The 26,496-nt window shown below is 44.9% G+C and overlaps 1 protein-coding gene across 1 annotated transcript in view; it reads right to left on the bottom strand.

Moving 5' to 3' along the window:
* Positions 1 to 26,496, bottom strand: part of lpgat1 (lysophosphatidylglycerol acyltransferase 1) — an 84,353-nt gene that overhangs the window by 20,134 nt on the left and 37,723 nt on the right. The window contains exons 4-5 of the mRNA XM_041864734.2: positions 16,227 to 16,322; positions 13,410 to 13,695 (exon numbers count right to left, since the gene is read on the bottom strand). Of these exons, the coding sequence (XP_041720668.1) occupies positions 13,410 to 13,695; positions 16,227 to 16,322 (382 nt within the window). The remainder of the gene's footprint in view (positions 1 to 13,409; positions 13,696 to 16,226; positions 16,323 to 26,496) is intronic.

Raw genomic sequence — 26,496 nt, forward strand, 5'->3', positions numbered from 1 at the left:
GTGTGGCCAATACACAGCGGTGGAGGAGGAGGCAGCGAGCTGTGTGGCCGATACACAGCGGTGGAGGAGGAGGAGGCAGCGAGCTGTGTGGCCGAAGAAACAGCGGTGGTGGAGGCAGCGAGCTGTGTGGCCGATACACAATGGTGGTGGAGGAGGCAGCGAGCTGTGTGGCCGATACACAGCGATGGAGGAGGAGGAGTAGGCAGCGAGCTGTGTGGCCGATACACAGCGGTGGTGGAGGCAGCGAGCTGTGTGGCCGATACACAATGGTGGTGGAGGAGGCAGCGAGCTGTGTGGCCGATACACAGCGGTGGTGGAGGCAGCGAGCTGTGTGGCCGCTACACAGCGGTGGTGGAGGAGGCAGCGAGCTGCACTCACATTAACATCAAATCCCATTTCCTCTGAGTGGCCCAATGTCTGCCTGTGTGAGTCAGCAGAGTGAGAAAGGGAGAGAGAGAGAGAGAGAGAGAGCTGTGCCTTTCATCAGCCAGAGATACAGACGCTAATACAAACTCTTACACACGCTTATACAAACACACGCACACGCTATTCCAAACACTCTCACACACTACGTAATAATAAAACGTGTTTTATACAGTGGCTTGCGAAAGTATTCACCCCCATTGGCATTTTTCCTATTTTGTTGCCTTACAACCTGGAATTAAAATAGATTTTTGGGGGGTTTGTATCATTTCATTTACACAACATGCCTACCACTTTGAAGATGCTAAATATTTTTTATTGTGAAACAAACTAGAAATAAGACAAAAGAACAGAAAACTTGAGCGTGCATAACTATTCACCCCCCCCAAAGTCAATACTTTGTAGAGCCACCTTTTGCAGCAATTACAGCTGCAAGTCTCTTGGGGTATGTCTCTATAAGCTTGGCACATCTAGCCACTGGGATTTTTGCCCATTCTTCAAGGAAAAACTGCTCCAGCTCCTTCAAGTTGGATGGGTTCCGCTGGTGTACAGCAATCTTTAAGTCGTACCACAGATTTCCAATTGGATTGAGGTCTGGCCTTTGACTAGGCCATTCCAAGACATTTAAATGTTTCCTCTTAAACCACTCAAGTGTTGCTTTAGCAGTATGCTTAGGGTCATTGTCCTGCTGGAAGGTGAACCTCCGTCCCAGTCTCAAATCTCTGGAAGACAAACAGGTTTCCCTCAAGAATTTCCCTGTATTTAGCGCCATCCATCATTCCTTCAATTCTGACCAGTTTCCCAGTCCCTGCCGATGAAAAACATCCCCACAGCATGATGCTGCCACCACCATGCTTCACTGTGGGGATGGTGTTCTCGGGGTGATGAGAGGTGTTGGGTTTGCGCCAGGCATAGCGTTTTCCTTGATGGCCAAAAAGCTCAATTTTAGTCTCATCTGACCAGAGTACCTTCTTCCATTTGTTTGGCGAGTCTCCCACATGGCTTTTGGCGAACACCAAACGTGTTTGCTTGTTATTTTCTTTAAGCAATGGCTTTTTTTCTGGCCACTCTTCCGTAAAGCCCAGCTCTATGGAGTGTACGGCTTAAAGTGGTCCTATGGACAGATACTCCAATCTCCGCTCAGGAGCTTTGCAGCTCCTTCAGGGTTATATTTGGTCTCTTTGTTGCCTCTGATTAATGCCCTCCTTGCTTGTTCTGTGAGTATTGGTGGGCGGCCCTCTCTTGGCGGGTTTGTTGTGGTGCCATATTCTTTCAATTTTTTAATAATGGATTTAAATGGTGCTCCATAATAATAATAATAATAATATTAATAACCCAACCCTGACCTGTACTTATCCACAACTTTGTCCCTGACCTGTTTGGAGAGCTCCTTGGTCTTCATGGTGCCGCTTGCTTGGTGGTGCCCCTTGCTTAGTGGTGTTGCAGACTCTGGGGCCTTTCAGAACAGGTGTATATATACACTGAGATCATGTGACAGATCATGTGACACTTAAATAAAGTCCACCTGTGTGCAATCTAACTAATTATGTGACTTCTGAAGGTAATTAGTTGCACCAGATCTTATTTAGGGGCTTCATAGCAAAGGGGGTGAATACATATGCACGCACCACTTTTCCGTTATTTATTGTTTAGAATTTTGAAACAAGTTTTTGTTTTCATTTCACCTCACCAATTTGGACTATTTTGTGTATGTCCATTACATAAAATCTAAATAAAACTCCATTTAAATTACAGGTTGTAATGCAACAAAATTGGAAAAACTCAAAGGGGGATGAATATTTTTGCAAGGCACTGTGCAGTTTAAGAGCCCAAAGACGCTTTTACACTAAGGTGAATATACAAACACTCACATGCACTATAAGTGTGCATGCAAACAATGCACCATACACACCCACAAAGCTGAGGACAAGGGGATGTGAGGCCTGGGTAGGGTAGGGAAAGGGACAAGGCATTTTGATTCCCTCCCTGGATTTTAATGCTATTAACCAGGAAGTACAAGGCCTAATGCCTCAACATCCATTCATTTACATTTACATTTTAGTCATTTAGCAGACACTCTTATCCAGAGCGACTTACACTTAGTGCATACATTACATATATATTTTTTATATATATATATATATTTTTTTATATATATATATATATATATATATATATATATATATATATATATATACAGTGAGGGAAAAAAATATTTGATCCCCTGCTGATTTTGTACGTTTGCCCACTGACAAAGAAATGATCAGTCTATAATTTTAATGGTAGGTTTATTTGAACAGTGAGAGACAGAATAATAACAAAGAAATCCAGAAAAACACATGTCAAAAATGTTATGAATTGATTTGCATTTTAATGAGGGAAATAAGTATTTGACCCCCTCTCAATCAGAAACATTTCTGGCTCCCTGGTGTCTTTTATACAGGTAATAAACTGAGATTAGGAGCACACTCTTAAAGGGAGTGCTCCTAATCTCAGCTTGTTACCTGTATAAAAGACACATGTCCACAGAAGCAATCAATCAATCAGATTCCAAACTCTCCACCATGGCCAAGATGTCATGGACAAGGATGTCATGGACAAGATTGTAGACCGACACAAGGCTGGAATGGGCTACAAGACCATTGCCAAGCAGCTTGGTGAGAAGGTGACAACAGTTATTGCGATTATTCGCAAATGGAAGAAACACAATATAACTGTTCTCGGCCTGGGTCTCCATGCAAGATCTCACCTCGTGGAGTTGCAATGATCATGAGAACGGTGAGGAATCAGCCCAGAACTACACGGGAGGATCTTGTCAATGATCTCAAGGCAGCTGGGACCATAGTCACCAAGAAAACAATTGGTAACATACTACGCCGTGAAGGACTGAAATCCTGCAGCACCCGCAAGGTCCCCTTGCTCAAGAAAGCACATATACAGGCCCGTCTGAAGTTTGCCAATGAACATCTGAATGATTCAGAGGAGAACTGGGTGAAAGTGTTGTGGTCAGATGAGACCAAAATGGAGCTCTTTGGCATTAACTCAACTCGCCGTGTTTGGAGGAGGAGGAATGCTGCCTATAACCCCAAGAACACCATCTCCACCGTCAAACATGGAGGTGGAAACATTATGCTTTGGGGGTGTTTTTCTGCTAAGGGGACAGGACAACTTCACCGCTTCAAAGGGACGATAGACGGGGCCATGTACCGTCAAATCTTGGGTGAGAACCTCCTTCCCTCAGCCAGGGCATTGAAAATGGATCGTGGATGGGTATTCCAGCATGATAATGACCCAAAACACACGGCCAATACAACAAAGGAGTGGCTCAAGAAGAAGCATGTTAAGGTCCTGGAGTGGCCTAGCAGTCTCCAGACCTTAATCCCATAGAAAATCTGTGGAGGGAGCTGAAGGCTCGAGTTGCCAAACGTCAGCCTCGAAACCTTAATGACTTGGAGAAGATCTGCAAAGAGGAGTGGGACAAAATCCCTCCTGAGATGTGTGCAAACTACAAGAAACGTCTGACCTCTTTGATTGCCAACAAGGGTTTTGCCACCAAGTACTAAGTCATGTTTTTCAGAGGGGTCAAATACTTATTTCCCTCATTAAAATGCAAATCAATGTATAATAATTTTGACATGCGTTTTTCTGGATTTTTTTGTTGTTATTCTGTCTCTCACTGTTCAAATAAACCTACCATTAAAATTATAGACTGATCATGTCTTTGTCAGTGGGCAAACTTACAAAATCAGCAGGGGATCAAATACTTTTTTCCCTCACTGTATATATATATTTTTTAACCCCCCGTGGGAAACGAACCCACAACCCTGGCGTTGCAAACGCCATGCTCTATGAACTGAGCTACATCCCCTGCCGGCCATTCCCTCCCCTACCCTAGACGACGCTGGGCCAATTGTGCGCCGCCCCATGGGTGTCCCGGTCGCGGCCGGCTACGACAGAGCCTGGATTCACTATCACCTCCTTCAGAGTCATTCTAATATAGAGGAGAGGACGGGGGGAGAGGACACGCCCTTTAGTATGAGGGAAACTCAGAGGAGCTGAAATGGTCAAACCACACGGACACAGTGGTGAAGAAGGCACGACAGCGACTCGAAATTAGGCCTGTCCCTGAGGGCCCTCACAGTGTTTTCTACAGGAGCACCACCGAGAGCATACTGTCGGGCTGCATCACAGCCTGGTACGGCAACTCCACCGCTGCTGACCGCAAGGCTCTAAAGAGGGCGGTACTCTCAACCTAACGCACCATTGGGTGCAGACTGCCTGCCCTCCAGGACACCTACAATACCAGGTGTCGCAGGAAGGCCAAGAAGATCATCAAGGACCTCAGCCACCCGAGCCACGGCCTGTTCTCCCCGCTTCCATCACTCAGACGCGGGCAGTATAGGAGCATCATGGCAAAAACTGTCAGACTAGCCAATAGCTTCTGCCCCCAGACCATCAGCCTGCTGAATAGCCACCACTAGGCAGCTACCTGCTCCCCACCCCCCCACCCCCAACAGACATTCACCCTGCCCCCACCCCCCAATGGACATTTATCATTGTTACAGTTGAAAATATGTATATATTATTAGTTGTATTATTGTTAATTCACAGCTCACTTCCCCCCCTGCTGCTCTCCCTATGGACATTCCAGTGGTGGTTGGTGCCATTTAAGATGAGGGAGGATGATTCTTTTTTTGATGGGCCTTATTTCTATTACAACATATTGGATGACTGTCATTCATATTCCATTCACCCAGCTCAATGTAACATCGATAGGTTGAGGCTACTACATGATGCTCTAATTTTCCCTGTACCCATCATGAGGTTGCTACAACCTAGCGTATTAATGAAAGTTTACAACGTAGTCAAAACATGTCGAGACAATTTTTAGTAATCAAGGTGACAATGACACATTCAATACCGTCTTGCACACTCTTGTAATCATTAGTCCAACAGTTGCAAATGAGAGTTTCAATTGGATAAATTCAGGTATATACAGTGCATTTGGAAAGTATTCAGACCCCTTTACTTTTTCCACATTTTGTTAGGTTACAGCCTTATTCTAACATTTATTAAATTGTTTTTTCCCCCTCATCAAGCTACACATAATACCCCATAATGACATAGCAAAAACTGGTTTTTCAATTTGTTTTGCAAATTTATAATAAAATAAAAAACCTGAAATATCAAATGTACATAATTATTCAGACCCTTTACTCAGTACCCTTGTTGAAGCACCTTTGGCAGCAATTACAGCCTCAAGTCTTCTTGGGTATGACGCTATAAGCTTCTCTGCAGATCCTCTCAAGCTCTGTCAGGTTGGATGGGGAGTGTTGCTGCAGAGCTATTTTCAGGTCTCTCCAGAGATGTTCGATCGGGTTCAAGTCCGGGCTCTGGCTGGGCCACTCAAGGACATTCAGAGACTTGTCCCGAAGCCACTCCTGCATTGTCTTGGCTGTGTGCTTAGGGTTGTTGTCCTGTTGGAAGGTGAACCTTCGACTCAGTCTGAGGTCCTGAGCGCTCTGGAGCGGGTTTTCATCAAGGATCTCTCTGTACTTTGCTCCGTTCCTCTTTCCCTTGATCCTGACTAGTCTCCCAGTCCCTGCCACTGAAAAACATCCCCACAGCATGATGCTGCCACCACCATGCTTCACCGTAGGGATGGTGGCAAGTTTCCTCCAGACGTGACGCTTGGCATTCAGGCCAAAGAGTTCAATCTTGGTTTCATCAGACCAGAGAATCTTGTTTCTCATGGCCTGATAGTCTTTAGGTGCCTTTTGGCAAACTCCAAGCAAGCTGTCATGTGCCTTTTACTGAGGAGAGGCTTCCGTCTGGCCACTCTACCATAAAGGCCTGATTGGTGGAGTGCTGCAGAGACTGTTGTTCTTCTGTAAGGTTCTCCCATCTCCACAGAGGAACTCTAGAGCTCTGTCAGAGTGACCATCGGGTTCTTCGTCACCTCCCTGACCAAGGCCCTTCTCCCCCGATTGCTCAAGCTCTAGGAAGAGTCTTGGTGGTTCCAAACTACTTCCATTTAAGAATGATGGAGGCCATTGTGTTCTTGGGGCCCTTCAATGCTGCAGAAATGTTTTGGTACCCTTCTCCAGATCTGTGCCTCGACACAATCCTGTCTCGCAGCTCTACGGACAATTCCTTCGACCTCATGGCATGGTTTTTGCTCTGACATGCACTGTCAACTGTGGGACCTTATATATAGACAGGTGTGTGCCTTTTGCAAGGCACTGTATGAATCATGGAGGCCAGTGTTCTTGGGGACCTTCAATGCTGCAGACATTTTTTGGTACCCTTCCTCAGATCTGTGCCTCGACACAATCCTGTCTCGGAGCTCTACGGACAATTTCTTCAACCTCATGCACTGCCAACTGTGGGACCTTATATAGAGAGGTGTGTGCCTTTCCAAATCATGTCCAATCACTTGAATTTACCACAGGTGGACTCCAATCAAGTTGTAGAAACATCTCAAGGATGATCAATGTAAACAGGATGCACCGGAGCTCAATTTCGAGTCTCATAGCAAACGGTCTGAATACTTATGCAAACATTTCTAAAAACCTGTTTTTGCTTCATCATTATGGGGTATTGTGTGTAGATTGCTGAGGATTTTTATTTATTTAATAAATTTTAGAATAAGGCTGTAACCTACAAAATGTGGAAAAAGTCAAGGGGTCTGAATACTTTCCGAAGGCACTGTATGTATATACAGTGGGGGAAAAAAGTATTTAGTCAGCCACCAATTGTGCAAGTTCTTCCACTTAAAAAGATGAGAGAGGCCTGTAATTTTCATCATAGGTACACGTCAACTATGACAGACAAATTTAGAATTTGTTTTCCAGAAAATCACATTGTAGGATTTTTAATGAATTTATTTGCAAATTATGGTGGAAAATAAGTATTTGGTCACCTACACACAAGCAAGATTTCTGGCTCTCACAGACCTGTAACTTCTTCTTTAAGAGGCTCCTCTGTCCTCCACTCGTTACCTGTATTAATGGCACCTGTTTGAACTTGTTATCAGTATAAAAGACACCTGTCCACAACCTCAAACAGTCACACTCCAAACTCCACTATGGCCAAGACCAAAGAGCTGTCAAAGGACACCAGAAACAAAATTGTAGACCTGCACCAGGCTGGGAAGACAATCTGCAATAGGTAAGCAGCTTGGTTTGAAGAAATCAACTGTGGGAGCAATTATTAGGAAATGGAAGACATACAAGACCACTGATAATCTCCCTCGATCTGGGGCTCCACGCAAGATCTCACCCCGTGGGGTCAAAATGATCACAAGAACGGTGAGCAAAAATCCCAGAACCACACGGGGGGACCTAGTGAATGACCTGCAGAGAGCTGGGACCAAAGTAACAAAGCCTACCATCAGTAACACACTACGCCGCCAGGGACTCAAATCCTGCAGTGCCAGACGTGTCCCCCTGCTTAAGCCAGTACATGTCCAGGCCCGTCTGAAGTTTGCTAGAGTGCATTTGGATGATCCAGAAGAGGATTGGGAGAATGTCATATGGTCAGATGAAACCAAAATATAACTTTTTGGTAAAAACTCAACTCGTCGTGTTTGGAGGACAAAGAATGCTGAGTTGCATCCAAAGAACACCATACCTACTGTGAAGCATGGGGGTGGAAACATCATGCTTTGGGGCTGTTTTTCTGCAAAGGGACCAGGACGACTGATCCGTGTAAAGGAAAGAATGAATGGGGCCATGTATCGTGAGATCAGCAAGGGCATTGAAGATGAAACGTGGCTGGGTCTTTCAGCATGACAATGATCCCAAACACACCGCCCGGGCAACGAAGGAGTGGCTTCGTAAGAAGCATTTCAAGGTCCTGGAGTGGCCTAGCCAGTCTCCAGATCTCAACCCCATAGAAAATCTTTGGAGGGAGTTGAAAGTCCGTGTTGCCCAGCGACAGCCCCAAAACATCACTGCTCAAGAGGAGATCTGCATGGAGGAATGGGCAAAAATACCAGCAACAGTGTGAGAAAACCTTGTGAAGACTTACAGAAAACGTTTGACCTGTGTCATTGCCAACAAAGGGTATATAACAAAGTATTGAGAAACTTTTGTTATTGACCAAATACTTATTTTCCACCATAATTTGCAAATAAATTCATAAAAAATCCTACAATGTGATTTTCTGGATTTTGTTTTCTCATGTCTGTCATAGTTGACGTGTACATATGATGAAAATTACAGGCCTCTCTCATCTTTTTAAGTGGGAGAACTTGCACAATTGGTGGATGACTAAATACTTTTTTCCCCCACTGTATATATGGTCACAGAAAGCTGATGTGTTGTACACTGAAATCCACAAGCGACGGGAAAAGGTGAGACTATCTACGCGCTCTCCTCCTCTCACCTTTTCCCGTCGCTTGTGGATTTCAGTGCACAACACATCAGCTTTCTGTGACCAGGCGAAAAGACCTCATGCAGTACAATGTACAGTCAGAAAACAGTTTAGCAGTTACACCAGCAGTCCCCGTGGCAATACATTAATAAAACCAGAAGCTTACCTTGACTTGGAAGAGTTCCAGGGTTGGATAGCCATAGCCAGCTAGCTAACATAGCATCCCTCTCTGTTTGAGCCGCTTTTCTAATGTTTCACTATTTAGATTTGTATGAAATTCACTGAGGAGAATGGTCCCCCACTTCCTCCTCTGAGGAGCCTCCACTGACAGTTTACAAAACATAAGGAACATCTTCCTAATATTGAGTTGCACCCCCTTTTTCCCTCAGATCAGCCTCAATTCGTCGGGTCATGGACTCTACAAGGTGTCGAAAGTGTTCCACGGGGATGCTGGCCCATGTTGATGTCCTTTGGGTGGTGGACCATTCTTGATACACACAGGAAAATGTTGAGCGTGAAAAACCCAGAGCATTGCAGTTCTTGCCACATTCAAGCCGGTGCGCTTGGCACCTAGTACCATACCCCGTTCAAAGGCACTTACATCTTTGTCTTTCCCATTCACCCTCTGAATGGCACACATACACAATCCATGTCTCAATTATCTCAAGGCTTAAAAATCCTTCTTTAACCCCCCCCCCCCACACTGATTGAAGTGGATTTAACAAGTGACATCAATAAGGGACCATAGCTTTCACCTGATCAGTCTATATCATGGAAAGAGCAGGTGTTCCTAATGTTTTGTACACTCAGTGTAGGCCCGTAAATAGAAGCCTCAAGTGCACAGCAAAGTTGATACTGTGAGATTTCAAAACTTTTAAAAACCATGACTAGAGAAAGACTCTATGAATACAACAAAGAGCTGCTGTTTACCTGAGTAAGTTCATGTTGAAGTTGTTATTCAGCACCAGGGCCATACACAGACCTCCACTGGGACATTCCCTCAGGGACATTCTACCCACCCCACATGGACATGTATCATTGTTACATTTGTAAATATGTACATATTATTTGTATTACTGTTCATTCACTTCTCACTCCCCCCCTGCTGCTCCCCTATGGACATTCCATCAGGGACATGTACTTCCATGGAAAGTATTGCTACATTCATTAACCTTTTTCAATAGACCTGGATGTATTTGATAGCTCAATTGTAAGTGCTGAGGACACTTAGCTGCATTAGCAACACCCATGGTGGCCAGACCCCTTAGCCACGCACTCAATACTGCTGGCCCCAATATTACTTTACAATTACTAGAAATGCACCAGGACTAGTTTAAAATGGATTTTGAGCTAAAGCCAGGGAATTCCAATGTGAGTGCGTATGTCTGTTTGTTTGTGTGACTGGGGTTTTCTTGTGTGCGTGTGTGTGGGCAGTGCACGTGAGTGAAGGTGTTTGTTAGGCATGGGTGACATACCGTATATACCGCATACCGGGGTACTTGCATGGTTTTAATACTATTTAGTATTTACATTTGAATATTTGTAGCTACTGTACTTTTTCTCATCATTTGATTGGCCACATGCGCCAATAAAACAGTGCAGCATTACAGTGAAATGCTTTTTAATAAAAAAAGTAAAATAAAACAACAACAAAAAAGTGTTGAGAAAAAAGAGCAGAAGTAAAATAAAATAACAGTAGGGAGGCTCTATATACAGGGGGTACCGGTGCAGAGTCAATGTGCGGGGCACCGGCTAGTTGAGGTAGTTGAAGTAATATGTACATGTGGGTAGAGTTAAAGTGACTATGCATAAATAATTAACAGAGTAGCAGCAGCGTAAAAAGGATGGGGTGGGGGGGCAGTGCAAATAGTCCGGGTAGCCATGATTAGCTGTTCAGGAGTCTTATGGCTTGGGGGTAGAAACTGTTGAGAAGTCTTTTGGACCTAGACTTGGCACTCCGGTACCGCTTGCCGTGCGGTAGCAGAGAGAACAGGGGTGGCTGGAGTCTTTGACAATTTTGAGGGCCTTCCTCTGACACCGCCTGGTATAGAGGTCCTGGATGGCAGGAAGCTTGGCCCCAGTGATGTACTGGGCCGTACGCACTACCCTCTGTAGTGCCTTGCGGTCAGAGGCCAAGCAGTTGCCATACCAGGCGGTGATGCAACCAGTCAGGATGCTCTCGATGGTGCAGCTGTAGAATTTTTTGAGGATCTGAGGACCCATGCCGAATCTTTTCAGTCTCCTGAGGGGGAATAGGCTTTGTCGTGCCCTCTTCACGACTGTCTTGGTGTGTTTGGACCATGATAGTTCGTTGGTGATGTGGACACAAAGTAAATACCTGCAGTCAGCTTTTTAAGTAAATACCTGCAGTAAACTTGTGCAATACGTTAGGAGATAAAGAACATTGCGTTCTTAATTTCACCTATCACATTATTCTGAAGTTTATGGTAGTCCCCAGTCACGTGTCACGTGGTGTTTGTTTACGAGCACACAAAGACGAGAGACCGGAGCCTTGTGAGTCACTCACTATAGTGCAGCATACGCCAGGTGATCTAATTACAGTATGGAATTCACAACTAAATGTTTGCCAGCTAGATATCTTACAACTATTAAGTTAACTGTCTAAAATGTGCTAAATGCTCTGCAGTTGTGCATTCGGTTTGCTAATTTAGTAGCTAGTTAGCTATCTAGCTAAGTGGTTAGCTTCTTCCAAAATCAAGCATTCGCTTAGTAACAGCAGAGAACTCACTCCTGGATCAAGAGCCTTGCTGGCTAATATTTGTTTTGTGCGTGCAGCAAACTGTGAGTAGCATTTTTGAGTTACTTGTACAAAATATTCGCAATGCGCTCATTAGTATTTAGTTATCATTCTCTATGGGATTGTACATGTACTTGTTAGCATTGCTAACCTTCGGATTACAGAGTATCAGTGGGGTTTAAAAACAGCCCCCCTCGTGCTCATTACCGGTATTACCGAATATCCCGTTATGGCACAAGGTCAGTATGAAGGTATGACAATCTGGATACCGCCCAAGCCTAGTGTTTCTGTGCGCCTGTCGGTGTATACGTGTGTATGTGTGTTTGGGTGTGCATATGTGTGTATGTGTGTTTGTGTGTGTGTATGTGTGTTTGTATGTGTGTTTGTGTGTGTGTTTGTGTGTGTATATGTGTGTATGTGTGCGTGCTCACGCCTGTGTGTGTGTGTGCAGCCTGGGGGGGTGGGGGGGGGGTAAGATAAACATGTAATTTTCAGAGCATTTTCTTAATTGCCGAGACATCCTCCCACTCAGTCAATGTATTTAGGCCTGGTCCCCAGACAGAGAAATGACTACCGCAAATCGTCGCTGGAGGTCCAGGGGACCTCGGTTGTAATTTCTAGCTCCTTCATTTGTGACACTGTCTGCGTGTGTCGCCCCCGATCCCTCCAGCCCACGCCCTCCCATTTAAAACAGTATTCTCAGAGGGCACTACAACAGAGAAGTGATGATTTTGAATGCTTCAAGGTTTTGATATGAGTGTTCCATCTCAACAGGCAGCCAGCTCAATACAAAACTCCCATTTGATCAAGATCTGCACTACACATTCTATGTATAAGAAGAGTGACAATATTTACAGGAACAGTATGGTAGTTTGAAAGAAGAACTGTCAGTGGTCTGTCAGACTTACCCTGAATACTGCACTGAATATTTATCAAAGAGGCTACCAGTGAAAAAACTGACAGTGAGTTTACTGACAGTGTGACAAGATTTGCCTTGGGGAGGTATATTGAAAGGGGTATTTTACTTGAAAACTAGGCCTACTCAAAAACTTTATTCATTAATCCACTTTTTTGATGGAGTCAAAAGCTTAAGACAAATTGTTTAGTCTCATGTTCCAAAATCGCCTGTCTGATTACTACTTCAATACCCACAATCTCCTTCTCTCCCCCATTTGGAAAGTATAGAGCTAGGGCGTTCTACTCTGGGAACCACAGGCATGGTTGAGTAGAGTGATGGTGATGCGTCATGACAAAAAAAATTCCAGGAATTGGTGACTACCTGGAATCAGATAAAATACCCTTTAAACCAGGGTAGGGTCGATTTCGAATGAAGTCAGTCAATTCAGGATGTCAACTGAACTTCCAATTCAATCATTGAAAAAAAGGGCACTTATTTTCAATGACTTCCCAATAAACTGAAAATGAGAAGCAATTGACCCCAACCCAGCTTCAAACACAGGAGACCTTTGCTTGGTGAGCCCTGGAGGCTGACCTGATCCTAGATGACTATAATAAAATTAGGTGAACAGATGGTTCTGTCTGTACCTGACCGGCAGTCTGACGGGATTAGAGGAGAGGAGGAGGGGAGGGTGGAGCGGTTCACAGCCCTCTCAGACCTCAGGTGACTAGAGATTTGGAAGCAGTGTAAGGTGAAACGGAAAAGCGTGTGTGTGTATAGTGTGTGCATGTGTTGGGGGCTTCTGTCTTGACAGTGTGTTTACATGTGTGTCTGAATGTGTGTGTGTGAGAGAAGTGACAATCATAAAATAGATAGTTTATGTATGTACGTGGTGTGTGTGTGTGATCCATGACCTCCCCCTCCCTGCCCTGTGGGTATGTGTTTGTTACCCACCTGACTGGCTGGGGTGCACTGTGCTGGCCTCCTTCGCCAGGCTGCCGTTCTCCTGCTGTGGCCCTAGGGTCTTCAGGATCACCTGGGTGGCGCCTAGCCGTGGCAGCGTCACATGCGTCAGGGGCGGCAGTGAGTTCTTCTTGGCGAACGCCTGGCTGGTTTCCCGCCGCTTGCGCAGGAAGCCGCCTTCCGGGAAGAGCACGATCCACTTCCTTTCACGACTGTGGTAGTACCGGTCCAGGTGGTCCTTCAGGTAGATCAGCTGCTTGTCCCGGTACGCTTTACCCTGCGGGGTAAACAGGAACACAGAACAGGGGTGGCATGAGGGCGCTATCAGGGCTGTCTGCACAAGGGACAATGTTTAGATATGCAGAAAATGTAAACGGTCCATACACTAAAATATTTAGCAAAAAGCTTAAGTTGAATTCTTTATAATTAAATTGGGGTAACGTACACAGACGGAAAACATTTTAAGACGTATTACAGCAGAAAACGAAAATCTTATTGGACAAGTCCAGGTAGTCTCTAAACTGGGTGTTTCAAATCTTTTATTCCATTTGGCGCCTAATGAACAAGTCATAACCCAGTTTAGAGGGTACACTACACTACAGTATCGGTGTAGCACTCAGCCAAGCTACAGTGAAATAAATGGACAGCAAGGTTCATATTAGCTATGGTAACATTAGCACTAGGAGCATTAGCAGTTGAGATAACACTATCAGGGTTTTTGGATTGATTTCCAGTTAGGCCAGGTTCAGAGGCACTTTAACAGACATCAACAAACTGAGGCTGGATTCATGTGCCAGTATTGGGTTTCTGTATTTCTGTGATTAGTACCTGTGGTATGTTATACAATAGAGTTGTACATGTTGGTCAAGTTATGTATGTTATGTCATTGGTAGTGTCGGTATGTGTCTTCATGTTTGCCTCAATTTCTCAACCCGTAGCAATCTAAACATCCAAACTTCTTACACTACCTTAAAAAATAATTCTGGACAGCTGAAGCAAGCAGACCGTTTTTCTTCAGGACAATTACCTTTTCTAGTTTGCATGTGTCGGCATGTGTCTTCATGTTTGTATGAGAGAACGCAAGTGAGTCCAAGTAGAGCTCCTGGTACTTGGTACAATATGCAGTAACATCATTCTAGAACACTGGCTATCATGTTATGTGTGTTATGTCATTTGTATGTGTCAGCATTCATGCTAATGTGAGTGCCATGTGGAGCAGTCCAAGTAAAGAGAATAGTATGCGGAAATACATCATACCAGAGACATATATATCGATAAGATCTAATTATATGTCTCTGCATCATACTGTCTAGTGTCGTGTTATGTATGTTATGCAATTTGTCTGTGTCAGCATGTCTTTTCATACTTGTGTGCGTGCGATGCATGCCAGTCCGGTCAGTCCAGCCTAAGTAAAGAAAGAGTGTGGTGCCAACAGTGCAGATGTTCAGTGTGTGAGGTATTCGGGGGAACACACGATGGGAGGAATGCGAGCCAGGGAACAGGAAGGCCAGAAGAGATTGGAGCTGCTGGGCCAGCAGGCAACTGGCACTGTAACTGAATCAGCGCTCTCTACAGCACCAGTCCTGTCTGTCCGTCTCAGTCTGTGTCCATCTCTCCCTGTCCGTCTGTCTGTCTCTCCCTCCCAGTCTGTTAAGGCTGGGAACTGCCAGGGACCTCATGATACGATATCACAATACTTGATTCTCACGTTTCTATTGCGATTTGATGTTCCAAACATATTGCTCACTATATGTCTGCTGCAGAGAGACAACAGAGAGCATGATAAAATTAGTTTTGATCAGTCATGGAAATAAAAGTGTTGAAAACATGTTGAAAAAAAGATGAAAAATACCAGAGTTTTGGCGCATTTCATGTATTGTTATTTTTTACAAATCAATACTTGGAGGTCAAAGTATCGATATAATATCGTCCAAAATAATATTGCGAATATGCAACTATCCATTTCTTCCCCCATCACTACTGTCCGTCTGTCTGTCTGCCTGCCTAGCCGTCTTCTCTCTCAGTCTGTTGGTCCGTCACCCAGGCAGAACACTGTTCTCTGTTCTGTTGTCTTCCAGCTGCTCCCACACTGCAGGCCAGGGGGCTAGACTACTGTACCATAACACTGCTCTACTGTCCGCTGGGCATGCCTGGCTGTTCCCTGTTAGAAGGGGAGGCTGTAGCCGTTTCCTGCCTGGCTGTTCCCTGTTAGAGGTGGAGGCTGTAGCCGTTTCCTGCCTGGCTGTTCCCTGTTAGAGGTGGAGGCTGTAGCCGTTTCCTGCCTGGCTGTGTCCCTGTTAGAGGTGGAGGCTGTAGCCGTTTCCTGCCTGGCTGTGTCCCTGTTAGAAGAGGAGGCTGTAACAGTTTCCTGCCTTCTGCGCTGATATACTGCTCAGTTGGAGTGCATGGGTAATGAGTGTGTGTGTGTGTGTGTGTGTAGGTAGGTAATAAAGTGAATGTGTGTGTGGTAGGTAATAAAATGCTAACCTATGGGACAAATATAAAAATTGGTGAAAATATAAAATAAATGTTAAGGCATTTTCTGATTTTATTGAACAGATCGAGACAACGACAGTGTGGAACGGTGGATAGAGGTTGGCTTAAAGGGCAGTAGGCCAGATTCAAACCGATGCCGACACTGTAGATGTGTGTGCTGGATGCTGCGGCATTAGCCTTCCTCTAGACCAGCCAGACCACATAAAACTATATCTTATCACAAGAGCAGTTAGGTAGTTATCAGCCATCTGGTGATGGCAGAGCAAAAGCCAGATAAATGGATAGAGGTCTCTGAGAGTCTGTCTGTCTCACCTGTCTGATGAAGAAGTCGCCGTGGATTAGAGACACCAGGCCAAAGTTGGTGTACTTGAACACATGGTCCATCAACCACATCATCTTCCTCACCACCTAAAGGACAGAACGGAACAGACTATGGTCACACTCTATGGGTCTGCACACACACACAAAAACACAATCTATATAGCCATAGGTATGAAGGCAGGCAAGCACACAAAATCAGTCCACGTAACCCTAGTTCCCGCTGATAAGCTTTCGCCCATTCTGGCATTTTGGCCACTTCCTTCTTTCGGCACTAAGAGGATAACTGAGGATGCACGTGATGAGGCGGATCATGTCATCATGTTTGTGCACCACAGCTTTAAACAGGCCCCGCTCTCCTACTCCTCCTCCTGCCAGCCCCAGTATAAAAAACCCTAACCCTCAAAACCTCCATAATCCACCCCCTTATTCATGCCCCAAATTGAGGGCTCATTCATAGGATGGCAGTGGGCTGCGTGTGTGGTTGGCAGTCGTCCTCCACCAAGGACTGTACTATCCTGGAGGGAGGACAGGAGCAGCAGCCCCCTCCCCAGTCCCCACTGGCTCTACCCACCACAAAGGGGGTGGATGGGTAAGGCAGCTCTGTGATGTTATGCAGTATGACTTCCGCCTGGCCTGCAGAAACCACAGCCATTTCTAGGCAGCTCTATCACATTGTTCTTTAAGTTGTACTGGTAGAGATGTAATTGATTAGATGTAGGCTAGTTTATTAGCCTAGGTCACAATCTGAACAGGAAGAAGTCAACTCTTCTATTAGTGTCATGTTGGGCTCAGCAATGAATGAACACCGAGAGGAGTTGGCTAAAAGCACAAGCCAACTGAACCACCAGGCTGGAAGTTCATAGAAACAAGGGGAGAAAGGACTTATTCAAATCACATTTTATTCGTCACAAGCTTCGTAAACAACAGGTGTAGACTAACAGTGAAATGCTTACTTACGGGCCCTTCCCAACAATGCAGAGAGAAAGAAAATAAAGAAATAATAGAAAAGTAAAACATGTAATAATAAAAGTAATAATACATTCACAATGAGTAACGATAATTTGGCTATACATGATCATGTGACAGATCATGTGACACTTAAATAAAGTCCACCTGTGTGCAATCTAACTAATGATGTGACTTCTGAAGGTAATTGGTTGCCCCAGATCTTATTTAGGGGCTTCATAGCAAAGTGGGCGAATACATATGCAGCACCACTTTTCCGTTACTTATTTTGTATAATTTTTTGAAACAAGTCATTCTTTTCATTCCACTTCACCAATTTGGACTATTTTGTGTATGTCCATTACATGAAATCCAAATAAAAATCCATTTAAATTACAGGTTGTAATGCAACAAAATTGGAAAAAACGCCAAGGGGGATGAATACTTTTGCAAGGCACTGTATGAATGATGGAGGCCAGTGTTCTTGGGGACCTTCAATGCTGCAGACATTTTTTGGTACCCTTCCTCAGATCTGTGTCTCGACACAATCCTGTCTCGGAGCTCTACGGACAATTTCTTCAACCTCATGCACTGCCAACTGTGGGACCTTATATAGAGAGGTGTGTGCCTTTCCAAATCATGTCCAATCAATAGAATTTACCACAGGTGGACTCCAATCAAGTTGTAGAAACATCAAGGAGGATCAATGGAAACAGGATGCACCGGAGCGCAATTTCGAGTCTCATAGCAAAGGGTCTGAATACTTATGTAAATAAGGTATTTATTTTTCTTTCTTTTTTTAGATTTGCTAATATTTCTATAAACCTGTTTTCGCTTTGTCATTATGGGGTATTGTGTGTAGATTGCTGAGGATTTTTATTTCTTTAATCCATTTTAGAATAAGGCTGTAACCTAACAAAATGTGGAAAAAGTCAAGGGGTCTGAATAATTTCCGAAGGCACTGTATACAGTGGGGGAAAAAAGTATTTAGTCAGCCACCAATTGTGCATGTTCTCCCACTTAAAAAGATGAGAGAGGCCTGTACTTTTCATCATAGGTACACGTCAACTATGACAGACAAAATGAGAAAAAAAAATCCAGAAAATCACATTGTAGGATTTTTAATGAATTTATTTGCAAATTATGGTGGAAAATAAGTATTTGGTCAATAACAAAAGTTTCTCAATACTTTGTTATATACCCTTTGTTGGCAATGACACATGTCAAACGTTTTCTGTAAGTCTTCACAAGGTTTTCACACGCTGTTGCTGGTATTTTGGCCCATTCCTCCATGCAGATCTCCTCTAGAGCAGTGATGTTTTGGGGCTGTCGCTGGGCAACACAGACTTTCAACTCCCCTCCAAAGATTTTCTATGGGGTTGAGATCTGGAGACTGGCTAGGCCACTCCAGGACCTTGAAATGCTTCTTACGAAGCCACTCCTTCGTTGCCCGGGCGGTGTCTTTGGGATCATTGTCATGCTGAAAGACCCAGCCAAGTTTCATCTTCAATGCCCTTGCTGATGGAAGGAGGTTTTCACTCAAAATCTCACGATACATGGCCCCATTCATTCTTTCCTTTACACGGATCAGTCGTCCTGGTCCCTTTGCAGAGAAACAGCCCCAAAGCATGATGTTTCCACCCCCATGCTTCACAGTAGGTATGGTGTTCTTTGGATGCAACTCAGCATTCTTTGTCCTCCAAACACGACGAGTTGAGTTTTTACCAAAAAGTTCTATTTTGGTTTCATCTGACCATATGACATTCTCCCAATCCTCTTCTGGATCATCCAAATGCACTCTAGCAAACTTCAGACGGGCCTGGACATGTACTGGCTTAAGCAGGGGGACACTCAGGATTTGAGTCCCTGGCGGCGTAGTGTGTTACTGATGGTAGGCTTTGTTACTTTGGTCCCAGCTCTCTGCAGGTCATTCACTAGGTCCCCCTGTGTGGTTCTGGGATTTTTGCTCACCGTTCTTGTGATCATTTTGACCCCACGGGGTGAGATCTTGCGTGGAGCCCCAGATCGAGGGAGATTATCAGTGGTCTTGTATGTCTTCCATTTCCTAATAATTGCTCCCACAGTTGATTTCTTCAAACCAAGCTGCTTACCTATTGCAGATTCAGTCTTCCCAGCCTGGTGCAGGTCTACAATTTTGTTTCTGGTGTCCTTTGACAGCTCTTTGGTCTTGGCCATAGTGGAGTTTGGAGTGTGACTGTTTGAGGTTGTGGACAGGTGTCTTTTATACTGATAACAAGTTCAAACAGGTGCCATTAATACATGTAATGAGTGGAGGACAGAGGAGCCTCTTAAATAAGAAGTTACAGGTCTGTGAGAGCCAGAAATCTTGCTTGTTTGTAGGTGACCAAATACTTATTTTCCACCATAATTTGTAAATAAATTCATAAAAAATCCTACAATGTGATTTTCTGGATTTCTTTTTCTCAATTTGTCTGTCATAGTTGACGTGTACCTATGATGAAAATTACAGGCCTCTCTCATCTTTTTAAGTGGGAGAACTTGCACAATTGGTGGCTGACTAAATACTTTTTTTCCCCACTGTATATAAATTGACAGTAGTGATAGAAGCCTGGAGGTTTTTATTCTAGGCGTGAAGATACAGTATTTCAACATGTCCAGGTGATAGGGCCACACTGATAACTCCAGCTTGGTTCCCAAGTTTCTAAACCATACCAAACCATCTTTGGTATAGTGTCGCCATAATATTGGAAGTGAGGAAGTGTGATCATAATCATTAGGATATTTTAGCAATCCGCAGTACATCAAAAATGCCCCCCAGCCTTCAGATGTGAGCTAAACAGTGCAATTGCACTTGAGATGCGTTTTAAGGGTATGGATGAGAAAGTTAACTTATAATTTCCAAACGTTTAGGTCAGTTGTGTGCTGCGTTGCGATCTATTAATAGCAAGGGTTGCCTTAATTAGGCTCAATATTTTTTACTGATGCATTTGGAAATATTCAATGAATACGTACAAAACATATAAACAAAAGCATTCACTGTGAAAGTTGATAGGCTACATGAAGGCCATTCATATATGGCTTATGCGCAGCACAATTTATCGATTCAGTTGTTTTCATGCGCAAACCGCAAGCAACACCTGTCAAACTCATACATTTCTCTCAAAACACAGGGATGTCGTTTCGCACAGGACTAATATTATCAGAGGACCTTGGAGTAGGATATTCTGGCTGGAATTGTTACTCTCCTGCCATGTAAAAATTACTGCCATGGCAGATTCAGACGGGACAAAAATTACAGATTTGTTTTGTGCTCGTGCACATAATTACATTACCCGACCTCCCCCAGTAAAACTAATCCTGTCCGAATAGGGCACAATAGGGCTTGACCTATAGCATATCTTAATCACATCAATAAATTGGTTATAACAAACTCTGAACATCGTAACACGTTCCAGCAAAATGGATGCAGAGGACGTGACAAATAAACTCGAAACGGGGGAATGTTTACTGGTTGCTCAGGAGGTAAAGGGAAAGTCAGATGTGTGGAATAAGTTTGACTAGTTGTGGAAAATACTGGAGATCAATACAAATAAGTTAAGGAGCAAGCGCTGCATGCCTATTATGTGCCAAACAGGTGCTGTACAGATTACAATATCATTTTTCTGACCGTTTGGAACAATGTGAACAATGAATCAATTATAAGCGTACCAGAGAGTCTGTTGTAACGTTTCTTGTTAAGCCTTTATTACAGCAAAGACTAAAAACAATGCAATTTCCAAAATGGAATGGTTTAGTTATTGTTTAAGCTAATTATTCAAGGCTCACTATATTATTATAAAACTAAAATGCTTGATAGCATACGAGTCATTCATGATTTGAAATGCAGTGTGATGACATGAACAAATTAATTATTGATTGCTACAGTAGCCTATATAAGTATTTGAAATAAAGGCCTAAGTAAGTTACGGTACTAAGGCTAAACAGGATGTGCTTGGTGCTCATGGAATCAGTAGGCTATTAAACAAACACTCAAACAGGCAACAGAAGCAGAATCTGTCTTATTTCTGTAGATATATTGATGATTTATAAAGCCAGGCACATTTAACAGTTAGGCTATTGATTATAGAGCTAATTAAGTTGGGGTTTCCTCACTTTTCTTAGACAATAAGGCGAGGGCTGTTTTCTCATCTCCTCATTCTGCTGCTGCCTCCGGCATTGTTCTCAACACCAATATGCTGGTTAACAATGCTATTATGCACATAGCAACATGGTCTAGGAAAAGGCGCCAATTCAACAGCACACCGATGTGTTTCTGAACCGCGGACAGTGACCACTATCCAACACGGGAGAAAGCACGTTATAAAATATAATTTTTAGTAGTGTTGCACCATTGTTCGAATGTCGACTAAATGGGGTCAGCCCTAGAACGTTAAGCTTAAAATGTTGATAAGCTATTCATTCTTCACATTATAAGTGCAGCAAGGCAGTATGCTACACGCAAATGTTCGTTCCATAATGCAATTAGCTGGAAACTGCTGTTGCCAAAAGTGCACTGCACATAAGAGTGGTTTTATGTGCCAGAGGCTACTGGTAAGGTAAGACATGACTCACAATATGAAGTAAAAAGTCCAGGAAGCATAGGTTTTCAAAATGCATACTGCCTCCAGCTCTTTGCAAAGTGGTGTGTGATGTGCTGAATCCTGCCCACCATTGCCTATGCACTTGAATGGCGAATGGGAAACGTGCTTCAATTACCAGTTAAAATAGCTATTTTTAAATCTTGGCCATCAAAACTGTTCTTAAAACACGATTGTATTTAGAATTGTTGCGCAATGATTGTGCTTATAAAAGCAAATGGTTCACTGTAATGAGCTGTAGCAGCGGCTCTCACGCGGTCTGACAGATCTTTCCGGTCAAATATAGGCTCTGTATCTGTATGCTGTGCTCGTGTGATAAGACACACTAACGAACATGCACGTGCCATTTTTATTCCACTAAATTATGCAAATTAACCTATAGACCAGGAGTATTAAACTCAAAAGTCGATTTATGGTCAATCCGATGTCTGCAGTGGCCGTACAGCATTTACAGAGATGCGGCCTCAGCTGAAGTCAGAGCATTCATACTTCTTGCACGTAGGGGAGCTGTCATATGCATCCAATAATTTGGTCTGCACCGCACCACTCGTAGTGATTCAGGGCTGATCTCTATAGCCATCCAATAATTTGGTCTGCACCGCACCTCTCATAGTGATTCAGGGCTGATCTCTATAGCCATCCAATAATATGGTCTGCACCGCACCACTCGTAGTGATTCAGGGCTGATCTCTATAGCCATCCAATAATATGGTCTGCACCGCACCACTCGTAGTGATTCAGGGCTGATCTCTATAGCCATCCAATAATTTGGTCTGCACCGCACCACTCGTAGTGATTCAGGGCTGATCTCTATAGCCATCCAATAATTTGGTCTGCACCGCACCACTCGTAGTGATTCAGGCCTGATCTCTATAGCCATCCAATAATTTGGTCTGCACCGCACTCACTCGTAGTGATTCAGGGCTGATCTCTATAGCCATCCAATAATTTGGTCTGCACCGCACCACTCGTAGTGATTCAGGGCTGATCTCTATAGCCATCCAATAATTTGGTCTGCACCGCACCACTCGTAGTGATTCAGGGCTGATCTCTATAGCCATCCAGCTAATAACGAGCAACTGGCTAAACAAAAAGAAAAGACCTTACCTCTGAGACTATGGAGTCCGTTTCCCGGTGCTTGACATAGCAGCTCAGCCAAGATAACATGAAGTAAAAAGGCTGAGCTATTTTTCCCACCTGCATTAGTAACCACGTTGTGGGCCTGTTACAATACATCAATCATGACAGAGTTGACAAATATCCACTTTGTTAGATCAGATTTGTTGAATGTGCGCCAATCCAGTGTCCTTCTATCCCCCACAGTCTATATTCTATTGACCTTATACCCATTAACTCTTTCCAGGAGTTCAAACTCATTTTCACATCTTTGAAATCCCTACACAGGGTATCATAAAGATGCATTTTATTTGTGAACTTGCTCTGATGGACAACTTTGATGAAAGGCTATGTTTGTTGTCAAGGAAGTGAGTTTGTGTTTATACAGGATGTACTGCCCTCACCTACCGTCAGTGGTGGAAAAAGTACCCAATTGTCATACTTGAGTAAAAGTAAAGATATCTTATTAGAAAATGACTCAAGTAAAAGTCACCCAGTAAAATACTACTTGAGTAAAAGTCTAAAAGAATTTGGTTTTAAATATACTTAAGTATCAGAAATAAAAGTATAAATCATTTCAAATTCCTTATATTAGGCAAACCAGACGGCATAATATTCTTGTTTTTTATTTTATTTACGGATAGCCAGGTGCACACTCCAACACTCTGACATTATTTACAAACGAAGCATGTGTGTTTAGCGAGTCTGCCAGATCACAGGCAGTAGGGATGACCAGAGATGTTCACTTCCTGTGAAGCATTCAAAATGTAATGAGTACTTTTGGGTGTCAGGGAAAATGTATGGAGTTGTCACGAATTCAGCCGAGGCTGCCCCTCCTCCTTGCTTGGGCAGGTTTCGGCGTTCGTCGTCACCGGCTAACTAGCCACTACCGCTCCATTTATCATTACTCCATTTGTCTTGTCTTGTCAATCACACACACCTGGTACTCATTCCCTCATTAGTCTGTGTATAAGTGTTCCCTCTGCCCCCTTGTCCTTTGTGAGTGATTGTTCATTGTGAGAGTGAGTAGCTCGGTTGAGCTACTCTTTCCTTGTATGTAGCCAAGGTGTATTTTTCCCTTGTGCTAGTTTCGTTTTGACGCTTGCTGCGCTTTATTCATGTACACTGAATAAACTCTGGATTTCTGTGTTTTACCTCCTGCGCCTGACTCCGTCATTCACACCTCATCACAGAATCACTCACCTCTATGGAGTCAGCAGGAGAGGAGCGCATGCCTGGAATAGTGGCAAGGGTCCAGGAACATTCCACTATGCTGGCCAGCTTGGGGGAAGAGATGGATCGGATTCTTCAGGTCGTCCAACTCCTGGAGAGAAGAGGAACCGATCCGTCGAGACCAGCTGGTCAACCGGATCCAGCCACCTACATCACAGCACCCGGAGGGATCCAGATATCTCGACCACAGGCGTTCGATGGGACGCCGGCTCTATGTCAGGGATTCCTTCTCCAACTGGAGCTGTACTGCTCCAGGGTCAGGCCGGCACCATCAGATCGAGAGCAGGTGTCCGTCCTCATTTCCTGCCTCTCGGGGAAAGCCCTGGAGTGGGCCAACACGGTTTGGAGAGGAGGAGGACCCGCATTGGAGGACTACAGGGAGTTCGGCCACTTATTTCAGGCAGTTTTCGATCACCGGCCCGAGGGTCGAGAGGCGGGTGAGCAGCTGGTCCACTTGAGACAGTGGACGAGGACAGTACAGGAGTTCGCGCTGGAGTTCCGGGTTCTGGCAGCAGGATCCGGGTGGAACGAGCGGGCCCTGATCAACCAGTTCCGGTGCCATCTACGGGAGGACGTCCGACCGGAGCTAGCCTGCCGTGACACCAGTTTGTCTTTTACCGAACTGGTGGACATGGCCATTCATCTGGATAACCTGCTGGCAACCAGAGGACGTCCTGGAGGAGGTCTGCCCGTTCCCGCCCCGACCAACGCGGATCCAGAGCTCATGGAGCTGGGTGGTACCGCGCACCGAGAGAGCGGAAGACGACAGCGCCAGTGCCAATTGGATGGCACGAAGGGACATTCCACCACACGTTGTCGTCAGCGCACTTTTGGGTCAGGAGACGGCCGGCAGGGCACTCTCGCATCACCCCAGGTATTGAGCACCCACACTTGATCAGAGCCCTCTGCTGCGCACTGTACCATACCCATATACTTCCCTGATTACATGAGAGTTCACAAGTGTAAGGCGCTAGTAGATTCAGGCGCAGCTGGGAATTTTATGGATAAAACTTTCGCATGCCGCCAGGGCATTTCATTAGTTCCCCTATCCATTCCACGCCCCATCAGAGCACTTGATAGTCGACCATTAAGGTCCGGGTTGATAAAGGAAGTCACGGTACCAGTCACCATGATCACACAGGAGACGCATTGTGAGCAGGTCACTTTTTCCATCATTGAGTCTCCTGCTTTCCCTGTGGTGTTAGGTATTCCGTGGCTAGCACGCCACAACCCCACTTTCTCATGCCCGCAGAGGGTTCTCACGGGGTGGTCGCGAGAGTGTCAGGGTAGGTGTCTGGGTGTTTCCGTTGGTGCAACCACGGTGGAAAGTCCAGACGGTGCCTCCACTGTGCGCATTCCCCCCGAAAAGGGATTGCGCAATAAACCTTTGGGTAGACTCTGTACCTCCCAGGAGTCATGTGTATCCCCTGTCGCAGGCGGAGACGGAGGCTATGGAGACATACGTCACTGAGTCCCTGCGCCAGGGGTACATACGTCCCTCCACTTCACCCGCCTCCTCAAGTATCTTTTTTGTGAAGAAGAAAGACGGCGGTCTGCGCCCGTGCATTGACTATCGACCACTAAACAAGGAGACTATTAGATTTAGTTGTCCTCTCCCCCTCATTCCGTCAGTGGTTGAGTCATTGCATGGAGCGCGCTTCTTCACTAAATTAGATCTCAGGAGTGCGTACAACCTGGTGCGTATCCGAGAGGGAGATGAGTGGAAGACAGCATTCAGCACAACCACAGGGTATTATGAATACCTGGTGATGCCCTATGGTTTGATGAATGCTCCCTCAGTCTTCCAGTCCTTTGTGAATGAGGTGTTTCGGGACATGCTTGGTCTCGGTGTAGTGGTCTACATCGATTACATCTTGGTCTATTCCGCTACGTGTGCCGAGCATGTGTCCCTGGTTCGCAAAGTACTGGCCCGACTGTTGGAAAATGACCTTTATGCTAAGGCAGAAAAGTGTATGTTGTTCCAGCAGTCCGTCTCCTTCCTCGGATACTGCATTTCTACCACAGGTGTGGAGATGGAGGGTGACCGCATTGCAGCCGTGCGTAATTGGTCGACTCCAACCACGGTAAAGGAGGTGCAGCGCTTCCTTGGCTTCGCCAACTATTATCTGAGGTTTATCCGGGGCTTTGGCAAGGTCGCAGCTCCCATTACATCGCTGTTGAAGGGTGGGCCGTCCCGGCTCCGCTGGTCTGCTGAGGCTGACAGGGCCTTCAGTAACCTGAGGGAACTGTTTACCTCGGCTTCGGTACTGGCCCACCCCGATCCATCACTACCGTTCGTAGTGGAGGTGGATGCGTCCGAGGTTGGGATGGGAGCAGTCCTGTCTCAA

This window comes from Coregonus clupeaformis, chromosome 36 (genome assembly GCF_020615455.1).
Source record: "Coregonus clupeaformis isolate EN_2021a chromosome 36, ASM2061545v1, whole genome shotgun sequence".
Classification (NCBI taxonomy): Eukaryota; Metazoa; Chordata; class Actinopteri; order Salmoniformes; family Salmonidae; genus Coregonus; species Coregonus clupeaformis.